The 20,546-nt window shown below is 38.7% G+C and overlaps 2 protein-coding genes across 2 annotated transcripts; both read left to right on the top strand.

Annotated features, from left to right (window-relative positions):
- Positions 1–9,115: 9,115 nt before the first annotated feature.
- Positions 9,116–10,240, top strand: LOC105940252 (olfactory receptor 11A1-like). Its single transcript, XM_012882739.2, has one exon. The coding sequence runs from the start codon at positions 9,184–9,186 to the stop codon at positions 10,105–10,107; it is 924 nt and encodes a 307-aa protein (XP_012738193.2). The 5' UTR covers positions 9,116–9,183; the 3' UTR covers positions 10,108–10,240.
- A 4,167-nt stretch (positions 10,241–14,407) lies between these two features.
- Positions 14,408–15,380, top strand: LOC118563812 (olfactory receptor 11A1-like). Its single transcript, XM_036139738.1, has one exon. It carries the CDS (start codon positions 14,448–14,450, stop codon positions 15,378–15,380), a length of 933 nt encoding a protein of 310 aa, XP_035995631.1. The 5' UTR covers positions 14,408–14,447.
- Positions 15,381–20,546: the final 5,166 nt, after the last annotated feature.

Raw genomic sequence — 20,546 nt, 5'->3', positions numbered from 1 at the left:
TATGGAGTTTTCTCTTTTTTAAGTAGTATAGACTTGGGTAATCTGTCACAACACTTTGAAATTAACATGTATGGTTAATTTTAAAACCTGTCCATTTAATTTGTACTAAACCAAAGTCTTCCCACAGTGGTCGGGTAACCAATATCTTTTTCTACTCTATTGATATCCATTCGTAAAGGAAATGTACATGTCTTTCTATTGTTACAATTAACAGCGTTTTTTGTTGAGGCCTTGTTTCCTGTCAATCACTGAGGTACAAAAGTTATCCTTCAACTGCAGACTAGATTACCAAATCAGCTTTTCAGTCTATGTTCCATTTTGTTTTGGCTGGATGATGACAGCAATAAAATAAAGCCATCCAGTTGCTCAAAGTTGAAGTGGTCTTTTCTTGGTAAAAACAAATAATACTTCATTTATATACCAAGACAGATATCACAAAGTACTGTGCTGAAAAAAACCTAAAGGAGTCTTCACCTAGAAATTGAACCTTTTTATGTTATGTTACTTGTTTTATTCTAGTTATTTCCATTCCTGTGCTTACTCAAATAGCCCAAAGTAGTTGCACAATAAACCAGCTGGGTCAGAACTTTACTAATATCAGCGGGTAAACTACAAACAGCTCGGTCAGGATACCATTACTATCGGATCATTGCGACACAGTAACTTGTCCGTGTGCAACATACATATAAAATAGTTCCTATTGTTACATTACTGTTGGGCCTCAGTTAAAACCTTCCAGAAAATCAGCAGTGTAAAAGTGATTTTTTTTTGTGTGGACTCTGTGTACAAACCATAAAAACCCACAAAAGTGCCTTTTCTACCAAGCAGGATTTTGGTGCTCTTCCTAGATAAGGTGACCAGATTTCTGAAATCAAATCTGGGGACATTTCTAGCTCGTACATAAAAAATGAAGATGAAATTAGGAAATGGGGACAGTAATGGTCTCATTTATTTTTTACATATTTATTAATATTTAAACAACAAAAATCAAGTGTAAGAGCCAGGAATGTGCCTCTCCACACTTTTAGTACATTCAAGATGAATAAAATAAATAAATAGATAGTGTTATTAATAGAAAACTAGAACTGTGTCTTTGGGTTGGGGGACAGTGGTGGTGGGTTAGGGTTAAACATTTATTCTATACCTGTGGCTGTCTGTGGAGACAGAGTTCCCCCACGTTTTCAAAAAAGTGCAACAAATACTCATTCTGTTCACATCTACATACCTATGAGAAATAGGTTTTTCTGCGTTAACATAAAAAAGAAGTAGTGGTCAAGCCCGCAGATAAAGGTTGATATATCTTTCTTACTGTAACCTGGCCGCATCAGGGGCCTGTGCATCTCAAAGAAGCAGATTAATGTCTCCAACTAATGACCTATAAGCACAGCTCCACTACTTCCTGAACCTTAGCAGCTCCTTTGTTTCCTGTCTTTTATTACAGGACAAGCTGATTGATCCAGGTGTGTCTGGCTGGTTACTGAGGTCAGACACATCTGGATTAATCAGTCTGTCCAGTAATGAAAGGCAGGAAACAAAGGAGCTGCTGAAGTTCAGGAAGTAGTGGAGATGTGCATACAGCCCGTTTGGGATGAGAAAATGGGTTGTGGTGATGTGAGGTGAAAAGGTGTTAAACATGTTCAAAAAAGCACAGACCTGGAAATCTCCTTGACATGAATGCAAGTGATTGTGTGTGTAGTGCAGCATGAGCATGTATAAACTTACAGAAAGTGTGTATAACTACCTTATGTGTCTGTGTATGGTAGTAGTTGATGTGCAAGTATATTGTTTGCTCGTAAAAGGTGAGTTAACTCTGGTCAGTGAGTCAGCTAACATAAGATCATCTCTGGTTTCTTCAAGGCCTTCTGTGTCTGAAGAGCCATCAGCCACGGTATCCAGATGTCGGGATACAATAAGAGAAGAGGATATATTATGTGCAGAACAGACATTTTTAAAACACAAAAAAATACAACTAATCTGCCTCTTGATTCTGCCACAGCTAGGGAAGTGCAGTGAAACTCATGTTCAGTGCAGAGACTCAGAAAGAGGTTATATCCTCGGACATTGGGCTTCTCAACTCAAACCTGAGCCACTCTGTTTTACTCAATAGGTTAGTTTGTCACTAAAATCATGTCAATACTTTATCACTTGAACTTTATTAATACTCTAAGTAAATTTTTCTCCCTTCTTGTCAACCGTTCTTTCCATCAGTGTTCCTATTTTCCTCCACCCTCATTTAATCTCCTTTCTGTCTTCTTATCTTCTTCCTCTCTCCTCTTGTATCAATCTTACATTATTCTAAAACAGAGACATTATATAATTCAAATCACTTCCAAAAACAGAATGTACAACATGAAAATTATTATTATTTTTTACTATCTCATCTGATTTAACACTAGAAATGCTAATTACCACAATATTTGGAGCTACAAGCAAAAACAACATAAATGAATTATGAATTAAACAGGTGGTTATCTCTTCCTCCATCATCATTCCTCCATCATTCTCAGATCATGCAGATCTTATCTCATTCAGTTACTGACTCCTATTTGTTTATAAAGAACTTTCATATATCCAAACTGAGCAGTAAAAAAGCACACTAAGCCTGGAAGTCTATAACCTGACCCTAGCCAAATGAATTTCGCTCCGCCTAGCTCCACTCATCCATCTGGAATTGATCCATAGGAATGGCGTTCAGAAGGCTGGGTCTTATCAAAAATCCTTGCATATGATTGGATAAGCCACTTGTCTGTCATCTTTATCGACATGCTATTTCAACCAATCACACAGAAGCTAACCCGTGACGCTGATGAGAGTGACGCAGGAAAAAACAAAACAGAATAGCCGACATCTTGGATATAGCAACAGTGGAATCAGCGTAATGTCGGTAAATTATTAATGTCGTCTGTGCCATGAAAATGTGCGGATAAAAGGCAACCTTGTGCACAGCAGACTTATTTTCAACAAAGAAGCCAACCAAAAAAGTATGGACGAATGATAATCAGCAGGGACACGATAACGATGGGGTGCTGCACTAGTCCCATTTCCTTAACTACCAGAGGAGCCATTTGTTAGATCAAGCTCTTGCCAAATCCAGTCGGGAGAAGTGTGAAAACATCGTTTCCACCAACAAAAGCGTTCAGAGACGTTCTCTGATGTTCTTTTAATGAAACAATATTAGGTAGATTGGACAACACGGAAGAAATAGCATCAATGTTTGCTTCCTTGATGCGAGCCGCCAATGTTGTCTGAATCAAAACAGTTTCACCGTTGCGTCTTCACTACGTCACATCTATGAAACTCCAGCCCTGCGTCCTGATTGTCTGGACAATAAAATTGGTTGAAGAAATCACTCTTTATGGAAGAGGTCCGGGATGGATGTGAGTGAAGCTAGGCAGAGCTAAGCGGAACGAAATTCATCTGGCTCGCCAGGTTAGGAAGTCTATGCTCATAAATCACAACCATAAATCAGCAACACAACTTGTAATAACTCTACTTATAATAACTATCTGAAATTGTAATGATCAGAGGTAGGGGACCCAGAATTCCACCAGACTAGCAGAGGTTCAGATGAGGTTCTTTATTAACAAAAATCAAAAACAGGGAAAAAGCCAAAAAATACAGTCAAACCAAAAGATGGCAGAAAAACAAACAGTCCAGCAGGGCAGGTAAAAATATGAACAGACAGGCAGAACAGGATGGCTCAGGTTTCTGGAGATAACAGGGTCAAAAATCCAAAAGCAAAACATACAATGAATGTTGCAGGAGAAGACTCACCCGTAAACTCAACAAGACAACCTGGCACTGATGTCTGGTCCCTACAGCTTATAAGGAGGTGGAGGCAGGTGAAACCGGTGAGAGGTGATTGCAGCAGGGGAGGAGTTAGGCAGGTGTGCAGAGTAAGTAATTAGACCAGACATCAGTGCCAAGGCCCACAACAATAACAGAGCAGAAACCAAACCTAAAAAGCTGACAGGACAGAAACTACACCAGACTTGCTAAGAACAAAACCACCCTGAAGTACAAACCTAAAATAAAAGATAAAGCTAAGACTAAAACTGATGACAAAACAGGATAAACTAACAGTAAACAAGAACCTAGACAAGACAAAACTCAAAGCAACCAGAGAACCTAAAGCAGGAGAGCAAAATAACTTAAACATAAAACCAGAACAGAAACCAGAATATTACAGAAATATAAACTAAAGGTCACCAATCAGTTCTAAAACATCTTTAGACAAACCCTTGTTGATCCCTGGAGAACCACTGTACCAGATTAGCGCCTCACAAGGAGTTTTCAATCATTCTGTAACATTTTATCTGAGTGTCTTTACTCATGTGAGCAGCAACTCGTGGTCTTGTCTTACTTTTTATTGATTATTGATAGGACGAGGGGCTGATCTTGAGTCACCCGCTGCAGGGCTGAGTTTAGCATGCCGGGGACTCGACTACGATTCGGAGCAGCCTGCTCTGGCTGCGTTTCGGCTAGCTCAACGCCAAATGCCCGCTGCTGAAATTACCAACGTTTACTCTGAGTACTGCTTTCCCTTGGATGCTAAAAGTGAACCGAACTCAAACAGAGGCACCGACAGGTTTGGCAGAGAAATAACAGGGAAAGTTAAATGGGCTATTTAGAAGGTTACCTAATGCGTTTTCACACGTGGAGCTTACAGGGTTGCTCCCGCTAGGTTTTTCCAACCATGCCATTGCTGATGTAATTCTAGTGTGTTTTTATGGTTATAACAAACGTTAACTCCACAAGGATTTTATACATTAAAGGGATGTTGATGTTTGTGTTATCCGGTCCACTCATTATGACTAAAATAGAGCCGAAGCTTTTTAAAATTAGTGCCGAATGTCCGTAGCCTTTCAACTCTTGTCCTGATATCAGCTCTTAAGATGATATTCACCGGACAATACCCAACAGACAGAGAGTTACTTATAAGACTCAGACTTACTTTAATGATTTCAGGGGGGAAATTACACACATTGTTAAATATATATATATATATATATATATATATTTACAACATTCCCCACAAGGTAATACCATATCACACTAGTCATATCACTTTACCTTGGGAATCCCAGTGAAGAGATGGTGACATGTGCAAGAACAGTGCAGAGAATGCATAAAAGACAGTTACAGAGGGGGGGGGGGGGGTGTTAGGACAACTGAGGGAGGCGTTGTAGAGATCGATAGCCACAGGCTGAAATGATTTCCTGTGGCGCTCGGTGGTGCATCTGGGTAAAAGGAACCTTCTGCTAAAGAGCTCATCTGCTGGGTCAGTGTGTCATGGAGAGGGTGTGAGACATTGTCTAAGATGGACTGTAGCCTGGACAGCATCCTCATCTCTGCCACTGCCATCAGAGTGTCCAGCTCCTCCCCCATAACATCCCCCGCCCACCTGATCACTTTGTTCAGTCTGTTGTTGTCGGTAGCCCACAGCCCGCTGCCCCAGGATGTGACAGCGAAGAAGAGCGTGCCGGCAACAACAGACTCATAAAACATCCTCAACAGCGTCCCACAGATGTTAAAGGACCTCAGCCTCCTCAGGAAGAAGAGTCGGCTTTGGCCCTTTTTGTAGACCGCCTCGGTGTTCCTGGTCCAGTCCAGCTTGTTGTTAAAGTACACTCCAAGGTACTTATGTGACGATTAATGTGGAGATGAACCCAGAGTTCAGCCAGACACGGTAGTAATCATTTTGCAGTGTTTATTGAAGGGAAGGTGAGGGAATTAGACAGGCAAACAGACAGGATCTAGGCTGATGGTGATACAGACATCAAAAGGCTGGGCAGACTCAAAAAACAAAGAACAGGCCAGACAAGACAGAATGCAGGAGGGCTCTTACCAATGAAATGATTGTGAAGTCCTGGCAACAAACAGAGAACTAAAAGAGGTTTACATAGGCGGACAGACACAGTAGCAGGGAGGGACTAATTAACCAAAACCAGGTGGAAATAATTAAGGGAGCAAACAGGACAAGTCTAAAAATAAAAATAAGCCTAAACAGAACAAACTAAAGACAGAAGAACAGGCTAAGACTAAAAGTGATAACAACAACAAGGTAAACCAAAACATTACACCAACAAAACGAGGATCCAGACAAGACAGAACTCAAAACAGCAAGATAATCAAAGACAGGAGAGAGGAGAAAAACAAAAACTAATAACATAAACCAGAACTATAATCGGAATATTACAAGTTATACTCCTCCACAGTGTCTACAGGGACCCCCTGGATGGAAACAAGAGTCACAGGTGTTTTTGTCCTCCTCAGATCCACTATTAGCTCCTTAGTTTTTGTCACGTTGAGCTGCAGATGGTTCAGCTCAGTCCAAGTGACAAAGTTGCTCACCAATGACCTATACTCACTCTCATCACCCTCTTCAATGCAGTCAACTATTGCTGAGTCGTCAGAAAACTTCTGAAGGTGACAGGACTTAGTACAGTAGTTGAAGTCTGAGGTGAAGAGGGTGAAGAGGAAGGGAGAGAGGACAGTCCCCTGAGGGGCTCCAGTGTTGCTGACCACCATATCAGACACACAGTTCTGCAGGCGTACATACTGTGGTCTGCCCGTCAGGTAATCCAGGACACGATGGGTGCCTCCACCTGCATCACCGTCATCTTCTCACCCAGTAGAGCCCAACAGATGGTGTTGAAGGCACTGGAGAAATCAAAGAAGATTCTCACAGTGCTCGCCGGCTTGTCCAGATGAGTGTAGACTCTGTTCAACAGGAAGATGATGCTGTCCTCAACTCCCAGGCGGGGCTGGTAGGCGAACTGTAGTGGATCAGTGAAGGGCCTGACCATGGGCCTTAGCTTCTCCAGGACTAGCCTCTCAAGGGTCTTCATGATGTGGGACATCAGTGCTACCGGTCTGTAGTCCTGAGGGATGCTGGGATGCGCCGTCTTTGGCACTGGAACGATGCAGGACAACTTCCACAGCACAGGGACTTTCTGGAGGTGCATGCTCAGGCTGAAGACAAAGCTAAGTACACCACACAACATTAGGTTATTTATTAAACATTAAATGACCTTAAACAGTGCGTAATTGCACAACATGAGAAAACAAAAAAGATTCTACCCAATGACATAATTTATATTTCTTAAACTCTATTTCAGAGAACATATAATAATTTGAACAAGAACTAGCTCATGTTGAAACTCTGTTCCTAGTTCTTAATGTTTATTTGGTGAACTATGAGCATGAATCTAATTGTTTTCAACATAGCATGTACTGAATTTAGAACTAGTTCTTGCTGAAAGTGAACTGCCACAACAATGGCAGTAGCCTGCTGCTCGCTAGAAGTCAGGGGTTATGCTTTGCAAATTGTTTTCAGTTCAATTAAATTTTATTTACATAGCACCAATTCATGAAACATGTCATTTCAAGGCACTTTCCAAAGTCAACTTCAATCAGATTATACAGATTGGTCAAAAGAATTTCCTATCTAAGGGAACACAGTTGATTACATCAAAGTCCCGACAAGCAGCATTCACTCCTGGAGAAGCTACAGGGAGAGTCGTCTGCATTGTCCATGACTTTGCAGCAATCCCTCATACTGACCAAGCATGAAGCGACAGTGGAAAGAAAAACTCCCCTTTAACGGAAAGGAAAAACCTCCAGCAGAACCAGTCTCAGTATGAACGGTCATCTGCCTCTACCGACTGTGGGTTAGAGAAGACAGAGCATAGACACAACAAGAGAGACAAAAAGCGCAGAAGCACACATTGATCCAGTAATCTGTTCTACATTAGATGGTAATAGCAGGTGATCTGTCTTTCCTGGATGATGTCACAGCTAACAGAACGCCAGACCAGGTGTACCTACTATGAAGAAAAAAGAGAGAGAACAAAAAGTTAAAAGCTGAAATGACAATAGTCATTTCAATGCAATGCAATGCAAAACTGGAGAGCAGTAGAAATCAGTAGAGTGAGAAAAATAGACCCTGATGTCCTCCAGTAGCCTAAACCTATAGCAGCATAACTATAGGGATAGCTCAGGGTAACCTAAGCTATTCTAACTATAAGATTTGTCGAAAAGGAAAGTTTTAGGCCTAGTCCTAAAAGTAGACAGGGTGTCTGCCTCATGGACCAAATCTGGGAGTTGGTTCCACAGGAGAGGAGCCTGATAGCTAAAGGATCTGCCTCCCATTCTACTTAGAGACTCTAGGAACCATCAGCAGACCTGCAGTCTGAGAGCGAAGTGCTCTGTTAGGAACATACGGGGTAATCAGAGCTCTGATATATGATAGAGCTTGATTATTAAGGGCTTTATACGTTAGAAGGAGAATTTTAAATCATATTCCTGATTTAACAGGAAGCCAATGAAGGGAAGCTGAAATAGGAGAAATATGATCCCGCTTGTTGATTTTCATCAGAACTCTTGCTGCAGCATTTTGGATCAGCTAAAGACTTAAAACTGCATTTTGTGTACTTCCTAATAGTAAAGAACTACAATAGTCCAGCCTCGAAGTAACAAATGCATGGACTAGTTTTTCAGCATCACCCCTGGACAGAATATTTTTAATTTTGGTAATATTCCGGAGGTGATACAAGGACACTCTGGAAACCTGTTTAATATGGGATTTAAATGACATGTCTTGGTCAAAAATAACACCAAGAATTTTTACTGTATTAACAGAGGCCAAGTTAATGCCATCCAGATTAAGTGATTGATTAAGAAGTTTATTTTTTGAGGACTCTGGTCCAAAGATTACAACTTCTGTCTTGTCAGAATTTAAATGCAGGAAAGTCATCCTGCTTTTAATGTCATCAAGACATGCCCGTAGTCGAAGTTCTGCTTTTCTTAAAGCCAGGAGAAGAAAGCTGTTTTTGAAGTAAGGTAGCTTTTTTTTTTAGCTTAGTACATTTCTGTTATGTTGTGGTCTGCTTGCTGTCACCATTGGGAATGAGAACTGTCTAAAATTTTTTGCCACCCTCATTTTACTGTAAAATACAGTATTTCATATTGAACATCTGAAAGGCTGGAAATGTTACTGTTTTGCATAAGACAGTAACCAGTGAGGCCTTCAGAGATTAGATCCTTGGAGGGAAAAGCAATCTAATAAAAAAACTCCCACAAACTCACACTACACTGTATATTACATGTACAACGGTGCCAGTTATACATGTAGTCATTGTGTTTATTGACTGAATTTTAGGAGCTTGTTAAAGTACAGTCATGGATGGTAAGATAAACGTTACCTTCATAACTCTGTCTGGGTATGTAGATCTGAGCAAATACAGATACTTTTACTTTTCTGTTATATTTACAATGTACATTTTAATAGTCTGCAGTAATGCTACAATTTTGTATCTTATCTGGATTCACAAAAACCTCCATGAGCCAATGTACATTTTTATTGCAGGTTTATTGTTTAACTGTCTTCTTTACAGCACCAGTATTTACCCAAAGCTTTTGGTTGACTTTTTATCTGAAAAACCCATCATATCATATTCAGCTTGCCTTTTACAGTTTTTCATCTTTTATTCTGTGGGTGGTTCAGAATTTTTACTCTTAGCAGCCATGGCCTTTGACAGATATGTGGCAGTATGTAAACCACTGAAGTACCGAAATATCATGACAAAAAATAATGTTAATATTTTCCTACTAGTAGCTTGGGTTTTCCCTGCTTGTCATCTTGCTGTGCTGGCGATACTGAGTGCTAAAGCTAAAATATGCAATTTTCATTTGGAAGGAATATTTTGTAACAATACAATGTACACACTTCACTGTGTGAGATCGAGAGCACTTACAATTTTTGGGGTCATTGCTTTATTAAATACGGCAATTCTTCCTACGCTCTTCACAGCTTTTACATATACAAAAATATTTATAACATCTTATCGAAGTTGTAAAGAATTCAGGAAAACAACTGCCCAGACCTGCATACCCCACCTGTTGGTTTTGACCAGCTACTTCTGTGTGATGACATATGATGTAATCATTGCTAGAGTGGAGTCAGATTTCCCTAAAACTGCACGTTTTATTATGACAATACAAACATTTCTGTATCATCCTTTGATTAATCCCTTCATGTATGGGTTTAAGATGAAAGAAATTAATAAACATCTAAGGAAGTTGCTCTGTTCAGCCAAAGCATGACTGACTGCAATTATTTTGTTAATTTTCAGAAATTATTTTGTTACCCTAAATATTAATTTGAATGTTCTTATAAAAATTCTCACACCACATTTATTTTCTCAACAAACTGACTATAAATTCAAAATCATTTCAACCGTGCAGATTTTCATGACAGTTTCCAGCTAGCCTTGCATTCATGTTTTCAGATTGTGTAATAAAGCCAAAGTATGTAGATAGAACCCACACTTTGTCACATCCTTGAATGTGCTAAAGTGTGAAATTACTTAGATATTATTTAGTTGTTTTATTATTCCCCATTTATGGAGTAATATATATGTATGGGCCAATTGAATGAAATAATTGTATATAGGGAAAAGGTCTTCTTGAAGCTTCTGTCTTTGCACAACGTTAGCTTTGCTGGGAGCCAAAAGCCTAAAAGGAAGGTGTTTTTCAGGATATAGTAGTCTTTCAATCTGGACACCTGTCTATTTCAATTCCTGTAAAAATTGTTTACTACCTGTACAAAACCGAGTATGTGTGTCTATCATACTCACTGACTTCATCCAAATATATAAGTAACACTGCATTCCAAGTTTGGGATTTTCTGAATTCTGCTGTCTGAGTCTGTTTGATAATGTTCTTTCAATTGTTTTATTAAATCACTTGCTGCCTTGTGTTAATTCTGTCTTTTTAAAAATTGTTTGTGATTAGTGGATCAAAAGAAAAAAAAAACATTTGAAAAGTACAAGATGCACAATACACTTTGAATGAATCTCTTAATTATTGTCCAAAATACCAAATATCTGCAACTTTTTAAAGTTTTTTTTTCTATATATCTTCACAGTTGCTTGAAGCCGTTCTTAGAAATGGACAATAATGTTTAAAAATGTGAAGCTTGGATATAGCTGTATGAAAAAGTGTTTGTTCCCTTGATAGGTTTGGTGACAACTTTTACATAGGGTTATATATTGTCTTGCTCTAAAAAAATCAGAATTTGAAAACTAGCTGTTTTGACATTCGATAATCTGAGGTATTTATGTCCGAAGAAAAAAAATCAGAAGAAATCTTCGACTGTTTTTGCCAACCTTGGTGGTAACAAGCAGGCCAGCTGACAGCTTTGTTAGGGCCTGGGACAACGCAGTCTTTTTGGGCCCCCCCTCTACACCTGCCGCCACCACACACACACACACACACACACACACACACACACACACACACACACCAAAAAAAGTCAACTTAACTGTATACTTCATGCACTGGATATCTGTGTATTTTATACTGGTTGTTTTCAACCCATCTAAATTTAGTCCACTGCTTGATCTTTTCTTCATAAGAGAACAGCAAGCACGGCAGCCAAATATGGCCTTTTTTGAACTGCTGTATATTAGCCAGTCCCTAAGCTTGATGTATCATGAAACTGTCGACCTTTCGGGTTTTGTGATTTATATTTTATTATTACAATTAAATAATAATAATAATAATTAATAATAATAATAAATGTTATGTTCATAGTGTTTTTTTCCTAATCCACCTTATAAATTTCAATTCTTGTGTAATTTTCTCTGTGTTGTGTGCACCTGCCTGTTGCTTTAATCCTATAATCTCCCCATCGTGGGATAAATAAAGGATTAGCTAATGTTATCTTATCTTAAATAACACTTTTTAATAGGATATATGCACAGCGGTTGTTTGTGAGAGAGAGCTGAGTGGGCGGGCTAGGCTGAGCCTGCGTGCTGATTGGCTGGCGCCGCTGAGCCATGTACTAGAGGGGAGGGGGAGCAGCGATGTGCCGTGACACAGAGGGCTGTGCACGCGCTGACTGACACATTTTAATGGACAGTCAGAGTGTCAGTTTCCATGCCAGACCAGAAATATGTTTGTCTCAGGGGATGAGGCTGGCCAACCCGAAATTCAGCCATGCGCTCCTCATTGGGATCCCTGAGAAAAGCCTTCAGAAGCTGCAGTACATACAAAACAGCGCTGCACGGATCCCTATGAGGGTGGACAAACATGACCACATCATGTGGTCCCCCCATACTCAAATCACTTCACTGGCTTCCTGTCCCACTCAGAATTGAGTACAAGGTCTCCCTCCTTACCCAACAGTGCATCCATGGTGATGCCCCATCATACCTCAAGGAACTTCTCACCCCACAGACCTCAACACACACCCTCTGATCTACCTCGACATATCTGCTGAACCCACCAAGGACAAAGCTCCGTACAATGGGAGATGGGGCTTTCTGCTCAGCTGCTTCCAGGCTGTGGAATGCTCTCCCTGACCACCTGAGGACCCCACAGACTGTGGACGCTTTTAAACGTGGCCTTAAAACCCACCTTTTTAGGAGAGCTTTTAATTGAACTCTTCCCCCTTTTACTTATTGTCTTTGTAACAAACGAAACTGAACAGGTGGATTCAATATTCAGGCCAACAAGCAGAATGTAGGTGTTAAAGACGTTTTATTGCTCTGTCGTGTGTCGAGTAATGGAGGGGGCGTTTCCGTAAAGCGCGTATCGAAGCTTGCTTCATTTAGGGGAGGAGCCGAAAACGATGACGGCCGAAGCCTCGCTGCCCGGCTGTACCACGTGACTGCTTCGGGAAGTGGCTCAGATTTTGCCAGATGACCCGTTCATTCAGAACCAGTCATGGCTGCACGCTGGATCATAAAACAGTTCTGCTGACCAGATGCAGTTTAAAACGCCACTTGGTCTGTTTTTAAGTTTCGTTTTTATTAATTCTGCATTTTTTAACTACATGCACCATATTTCTGTGCCTTAGCGTTGCTACTCCCCCCCCTCCCCCCCCCCCCTTTCCCTCGGAGCAGGTGCTTTTATCACCGTTCACCATTCAAAACATGAATCACTACGTTTAAGGTCCTCACATCGGTAGCAAAGTGTGCCAGTTAAAGTCAATAGGAGAGTTACTAGCTGTGTTTCATGCTCTTTTGTTTTTAACAACATAGAATCAGTGGCGCTTCGGTGGGCTGCTGCCTCGCGCTTTAATTCAGGTGCGCACTTTTAAGGGTCATTTTAAAGAACTTGTAACATCAGGGGCTTCATCTCAGATCTGTCAGTACCCCTGTTCCCTTTATAGGAGCCCTTTACAGTATTTAGTTATGCATTTTCCCCGCTGGAACAAAACTCACCATGGGCTCGTAAATGATCTGCCGGAGAAGTGAAGACCGAGGCAGAACTATATAGTGGAGTGCACAGCTGAAACGGAGTGAAACTAATTACAAGAAGGCAGGTGGAACTAATCAGGGCAGGGGAGCTGACAGATTGCTGAGGGGAGACCAAACAGAGCTGATAAAGTGACAAGTGGAAAACAGGTAACCTAAACAGAACAACACGTCTAAATCAAAGCTAAACAAGAAAGAACCCAAAAGCAGAAACTTAACTAATAAATCTGATAACATAAAACAAGACAAAACCCAAATCGTGACAGTCTTTGTTTATTTTATCTTTTTTTACTTTTTTATTTTTCATGCTCTCCATGTGTTTTTATTTAGCACTTACCTGGTTTATTATGTAGCACTTTGTGATTTATATAAATATAAAATGCATTACAAATCCAATGTATTATTATTATTATTATTATTATTATTATTATTATTATTATTATTATTAGTAGTAGTAGTAGTAGTAGTAGTAGTAGTATTAAAAGTCTCAAAGATCATTACTTTTTGTGGTCAAGGGTCTTGCTCAGGGACCCAGAGTGACAGACTGAGTTTCGAACTGCCAACCTTTGCTGGCTCTCCAAGACGCAAATGCCCAGCTCCCTAACCACAAGGACACCACTCCCACATAAGAGTGTGTATATGTGTGTATATGTATATATTTTATGTATGGACATTAGTTAAACATATACATAAATTTATATATTGTATGTTATATTGTGTGAATACTGTGGTTTGCATCTTACTGGCATTAAGAATTTTCAAATAATTCAACAGTAATATTTTAGACTTAGACAACTTTATTTGTCATTTTGTAAGCAGAAAGTGCGTACGGAACAAATATAATACAATCCCTGCATTATATATCTTGAAATTAAACATTTACAATGATATTGTGCATCAGAAGTAGTGCACTGTGTGGTACAAAAGACGGAACAGTGTGGCGGGCCTTCAGAGATTACTCCCTTCGGAGGGGAGGGGGAGGCTCTTATACAAAAAGATTTCAACAGACTTGGACAACATTTTTGTAAATTTTGCTGATCATAATACACCAGGTTCAACTTCAGGTAATGGGTAATGACACGTATTGAGACTGGGTATTGGTAAAACTGTATCATATGTCACATGACCTGAATTTGTTTCTTGATCGTATAAAGAATTATAACAGGTTGTAAAAGTACGTTTATGGATGACCAGAGAAACATTACCTACATAACCCTGTCTGGGTATGTAGAGCTGAACAAATACAGATATGCTTATTTCTTTGTTATATTTACAGTGTACATTTTAATAATCTGCAGTAATGCTACTATTTTGTATCTTATCTGGATTCACAAAAGCCTCCATGAACCGATGTACATCTTCATAGCAGCCTTGTTATTCAATGGTCTTCTTTACAGCACCAGTATTTACCCAAAGCTTTTGATTGACTTTATATCTGAAAAACCCATCATATCATATTCAGCTTGCCTGCTACAGTTTTTTGTGTTTTACTCTGTTGGTTTTTCTGAATTTTTACTGTTAGCAGCCATGGCCTTTGACAGATATGTGGCAATATGTAAACCTCTGAGTTACCAAAATATCATGAGAAAAAGAACTGTGAATGTTTTCCTTATTCTAGCGTGGCTCGTACCTGTAGTTTATCTTGAAATACAAACAATATTAAGTTCTAAAGCTAAGTTATGTTCATATAATTTGCATGGAATATTTTGTAACAATACTATTTATGCACTTCAATGTGTGAGATCAAGAACAATTACTGTAGTTGGGCTTGTTGCTTTACTAAATGTTGTAATATTTCCTATGGTCTTCACAGTTTTTACATATGGAAACATATTCATAATGTCTTATCAAAGTCCTAAACCATTCAGAAAAACAACTGCCCAGACCTGCATACCCCACCTGTTGGTTTTGACAGGCTACTTTTGTTTGATGACATATGATGTAATTATAGCTCGAGTGGAGTCGGACTTCCCAAAAATTGCACGCTTTATAATGACAATACAAACATTTCTGTATCATCCTTTGTTTAATCCAATCATATATGGTTTTAAAATGAAAGAAATTAATAAACATTTGAGGAGGCTGTTCAGCTCAGTCAAAACATGCACGCAATAATTTAATAATTTTTTTTTACATTTAATTTCATTGCCCTGAAATCATTGTACTGTATCCCAATGTCATATTCACAATGTAATTATCATAACTTATGTTCCGTGAGATCCCATTTAAACCAGGTTTATTGTCTCAATAAATAATAAAAATGTACAATAATTTACAATTGTTTCAGTGCTTAGTGTAATGAAAACATTATGATTTCAGAGTTAAACCAGTATAACAAATGTAAAAGGCTTTAATTTAGAGGCAGACATATTTATTTTTTACCCACTAAGCCTGGTCAGCATTACCATTATTCATCTCCACAGGAAGGACCCTGTTGCCAGTCCATCAGGTGACATCACACAAATAAGTCTTTGTTGCCGCACTCTAAGGAAGAATTTCAATATTCAATCAAGCCAAAAGGCATGCGCCTGGATTTTTGGAGGAATTCATTCACCGAAGTACCTGTAACCTTGGACATGCTTACCATGTGGTCAAAGCCAGGTTCCATTCAGTTTTTTATATAGACTTAATTTGACTGCATTCTGTTAGTTTAGGGACCAAAGCTTATTGCATTTCTTCGTGTTGCTTTACTAAATGTTGTAATATTTCCTATGGTTTTCACAGTTTTTACATATGCAAACATATTCATAATGTCTTTTCGAAGTCCTAAACCATTCAGAAAAACAACTGCCCAGACCTGCATACCCCACCTGTTGGTTTTGACAGGCTACTTTTGTTTGATGACGTATGATGTAATTATAGCTCGAGTGGAGTCAGACTTCCCAAAAATTGCACGCTTTATAATGACAATACAAACATTTGTATATCATCCTTTGTTTAATCCAATCATTTATGGTTTTAAAATGAAAGAAATTAATAAACATTTGAGGAGGCTGTTCAGCTCAGTCAAAACATGCACACAATAATTTAGTAAATTTTTTTACATTTAATTTCATTGCCCTGAAATCATTGTACTGTATCCCAATTTCATATTCACAATGTAATTATCACAACTTATGTTCCATGAGATCCCATTTAAACCAGGTTTATTGTCTCAATACATTTCCTGTAAATAACAAAAATGTACAATAATTTACAATAATTGTTTCATTGCTTAGTGTAACGAAAACATTATGATTTCAGGGTTAAACCAGTATAACACATGTAAAAGGCTTTAATTTACAGCCAGACATATTTTTATTTTACCCACTAAGCCTGGCCAGCATTACCATTATTCATCTCCACAGGAAGGACCCTGTTGTCAGTCCATCAGGTGACATCACACAAATAACAACTCTTTGTTCCCGCACTCTAAGGAACAATTTCAATATTCAATCAAGCCAAAAGGCATGCGCCTGGATTTTTGGAGGAATTCATTCACTGAAGTACCTGTAACCTTGGACATGCTTACCATGTGGTCAAAGCCAGGTTCCATTCAGTTTTTTATATAGACTTATAAGTTAGTTTAGGGACCAAAGCTTATTGCATTTCTTCGTGTTCTATGTGTGACCAGGCTAGAATAACTGTTTATGTTTGAAGTGACTTTGATAAGTAACAAATGCCCATGAATTCCATGTTTTCTATTAAATTTATTGCATGTCAATTGTTCCTTTTGTATACAACAAAATTCTTGTTTTATAATTTTAGGATCAAAAAAACCTGAAGGAGCAGCTTTTCTGCTCTCAGGTCATGACTCTTGCTTTCCAAATCCACAGAGCTGCTTGTAGGTGTGTGTGTGTGTGTGTGTGTGTGTGTATACACCTCACCTTCTATGATGCCAGGGATGTCTATTTTTTGTTTTGTGGCCCAAAGCCCCAACTTCAATATAGGCAAAAAATAGATATATTTAAAAAAAATTTTATCTTATCATAATAGGGTCTGTCTTAATTAATCAGTCAGGAAAAATCTTGTTTAGGCTTCATGTTCAAATGTTCTTAAATGCTTACGCTTCAGTGTTTTATTGTGCATGCATGGCTTGTTTATATTTTTCATGATTTGAAGAGGACAACAGCACGGGCATATTTCTCTGTACCTATAGTAAAAATATTGTTATGTAAAGCTATAGTTTGTAATCCTGTTCAGAAAACAGGATGTATGAGCCTATAGAATGAAATAATTGTATTGTGAATTATTTAGATTTCCAGAGAAAAGGTCTGAAAGGAAGGTGTTTTTCAGGGGATAGTCCTTCAATCTGGACACTTTTCTATTTCAATTCCTGTAAAAATTGTTTACTACCTGTACAAAACAGAGTATGTGTGCCTATTATACTCACTGACTTCATCCAATTGTATAAGTAACACAGCATTCCATGTTTGGGATTTTCTAAATCTGCTGTCTGAGTCTGTTTTATAATGTTCTTTCAATTGTTTCATTAAATCGCTTGCTGTCTTGTGTTAATTCTGTCTTTTTAAAAATTGTTTGTGATTAGTGGATCAAAAGAAAGAAACTTTGAGATGTTCAGGATCACAATACACTTTAAATTAATCTCCTAATTATTGTCCAGAATACCAAATATCTGTTAAAATATCTAAAAAATGTTTTTTTTTCTATACGTCTTCAGAGTTGCTTGAAGCTGTTCTTAGAAATGCACAGTAATGTTTAAAAATGTGAAGCTTAGCAAGCTGCATGAAAAAGTGTTTGTTCCCTTGATAGTCTGGTGACAACTTTTACATAGGGTTATATGTGTTCTTGCACTAATAAAAAAATCATAATTTGAAAACTAGCTGTTTTAACATTTGATAATCTGAGGTATTTACATCTGAAAAAGGAAAATCAGAAGAAATCTTTAACTGTTTTTGCCAACATTGGCGGTAACAAGTATCAATTTACATTTGCAATAACTGTTACTGAGTCTTCTGCATCACTGTAGACCAGAGATCCCCAACCTTTTTGAAACTGGGAGCTACTTCATCCGTACTGTGTCATACAAAGGGCTACCTGGACTGACCTTTGAACTACAAGAGTCCAAGCTCACCTTAACTTTATGTAATATAAATGTGTTTTTAATACTTTTGTCATTTTTAAATCTATGTAAATACAAGTATAATTAAAACGGAAGAGAAAATGAATAAAATAGCATTTTGAAATGCAGCTCACTGGAGGGTTTTGCTATTTCTTGAACAGGTTTGTGGGCACCATATATGGTCCTTGGGGGGTACCTTGTGCCCGTGGGCCCCATGTTAGTGGCCCCTGCTGTAGAGGAATTCTAGCCCGCACTTCTCTGCTTGATTGTCTCTGAATTTAATTCAAGACTTGACTTTGGCCTTTTACACACGTAATCAGGTCTTTATAAAATTGAATATCTCCCTCACATCGTTTTTAAAAATATCTTACACAGAGGATTGTTTTTAGAAAAGCTTTCATCCAAACAAACCAGTACAAATTCACCACTGAGCATTATTTTAAAAATGCCAGATTCACATGGGGTAGTGTACTGCAAAGCTAAAATCTGTCAGGCAGTCAGAATCCTTCAAAAATAATGCCAATGTTCAACAGCATTGTGCCTCCATATCAAGAGGCAGAGTTGGGGTAAAACAGCTGACCTCTCCTTTGCACCTCAGTGTAATCGAGCAGCTGGGCTTGTAAAAACAAATAAGCAAAGCGTGTCTGAACCAGCTATAATGTTTATAACATTCCACATATGCTTTTACTTTGAAGTTTCCATAATGAAGTGAAGACAGGAAATACAGTGCGGTTTCCGGGGTAACGTCAATTGGAAATAAACAACGGGAGCCATAGATTAGCAGTAAATTTATCCAGCACGTTTGATATTGATTAGACACATTGTAAACGGTCAATCACAACACAAATCTGCACCTCTCTGGTAGCGTCCATTTTTTACTCCATATTGCAGCCAAGTCAGTGCTGCATCATTTGTCTCAGACCATGATGCTCTGGATCCTAAAACTCTGTCTTGTAATTAACTCAATCAAGCTAAAAAAAATTTGTTTTTAGAAATCTATACTTTGGCCGGCGTTTTCAGAATTATTCATATTTTGAGATGTAAAACGAAGTTTACGTGGGGATGAATGGCCTAAATGCATAAAAATGTATCAGTTTTCCCAGATATCTGGCTATGTATGGACTAAACTTTTGACAAGGCCGCTCCAAAATCTTCACGTTGCGTTTATTTCTTTGAGCCATTCAGAAGTTGGCTTTCTGGTGTGCTTCATATCAATGTCATAGTGCATAACCGAAGTATAAGCTAGCACACACTTCTTGACCCTTCCCACTGTAAGCATCTGGCAGAATTTCAGGCCAGCAATAACTAAAAAGCAAGCTGCATGTGTTGATGAACTATCTATTAGTTAAACACTCAAAGGAAAAAGGAGGGGGAAGGAAAGGAAACAGCAAGACTTATAAATGCAGCACAAAAGCTCAAATCTCACTGCTGGATTATCCCAGAAAATACCACTTGATATATGTGGTATGTTGCCTTTAGTCTGAAGAGGACTGAATTGGTGATCTGCACTTGTGTCACACAGCATGACTCCAGACCAGTGATCCATGCACAGTGTGAAACTTAAGGTCAGAAACTGACTGGACGCACTCCTTTCAAATGTTCTTGTTGAGACGAGCAGAATTTATGGTTCCATCAAAGGCTTCAAGTTATTCAGATCCTGAAGCAGCAATGCAACTCCAGAACATCACACTACCCAACATGTTTGACTGTCAGTATGATGCTTTTTATCCGAAATGCTGCATCATTTTTATGCCTTATGTAATAAGAATATTTGCCTAAAAGTCTAAAACGTCATTAATTTTTTGTGGTCAAGGATCTTGCTCAGGGACCCAGAGTTTCGAACTGCCAACTTTTGCAGGCTCTCCAAGACGCAAATGCCCAGCTCCCTAACCACAAGGACAGCACTCCCACATAAGATTGTGTATATTTCAATCTGAAAAACTCACAGAGAAAGAAATGGCAATTAGAAGGATTTTATTGATACAATATTTTAAGTCTTTGGCGCTCAGACCTCGGCAGGAACATTAATGCTGAATTATACTTTAATATGCATAAGTAGATGTATGAGAACAGGGATGTTCCCCCCAGGTCTGAAACTGGTGGTGGAGTGGATATAGAAGAAGTTTGTTCAGTCCATATGGTGATCTGTTTAAGATAGATGTCCAACTTGATAAACACAGGTTTGCATGAACTGTCCATGATGAGCAAGCTTGAAGCGA

The sequence above is a fragment of the Fundulus heteroclitus genome, chromosome 7 (assembly GCF_011125445.2).
Source record: "Fundulus heteroclitus isolate FHET01 chromosome 7, MU-UCD_Fhet_4.1, whole genome shotgun sequence".
Classification (NCBI taxonomy): Eukaryota; Metazoa; Chordata; class Actinopteri; order Cyprinodontiformes; family Fundulidae; genus Fundulus; species Fundulus heteroclitus.
The sequence above is the reverse complement of the archived record's forward strand: the minus strand, read 5'-3'. Positions and strand labels throughout refer to the sequence as shown.

What these genes read in the sequence shown, in the direction of transcription:
- LOC105940252 (XM_012882739.2), top strand. Translation starts at nt 9,184, where the DNA reads ATGGATGGTAAGATAAACGTTACCTTCATAACTCTGTCTGGGTATGTA.
- LOC118563812 (XM_036139738.1), top strand. Translation starts at nt 14,448, where the DNA reads ATGGATGACCAGAGAAACATTACCTACATAACCCTGTCTGGGTATGTA.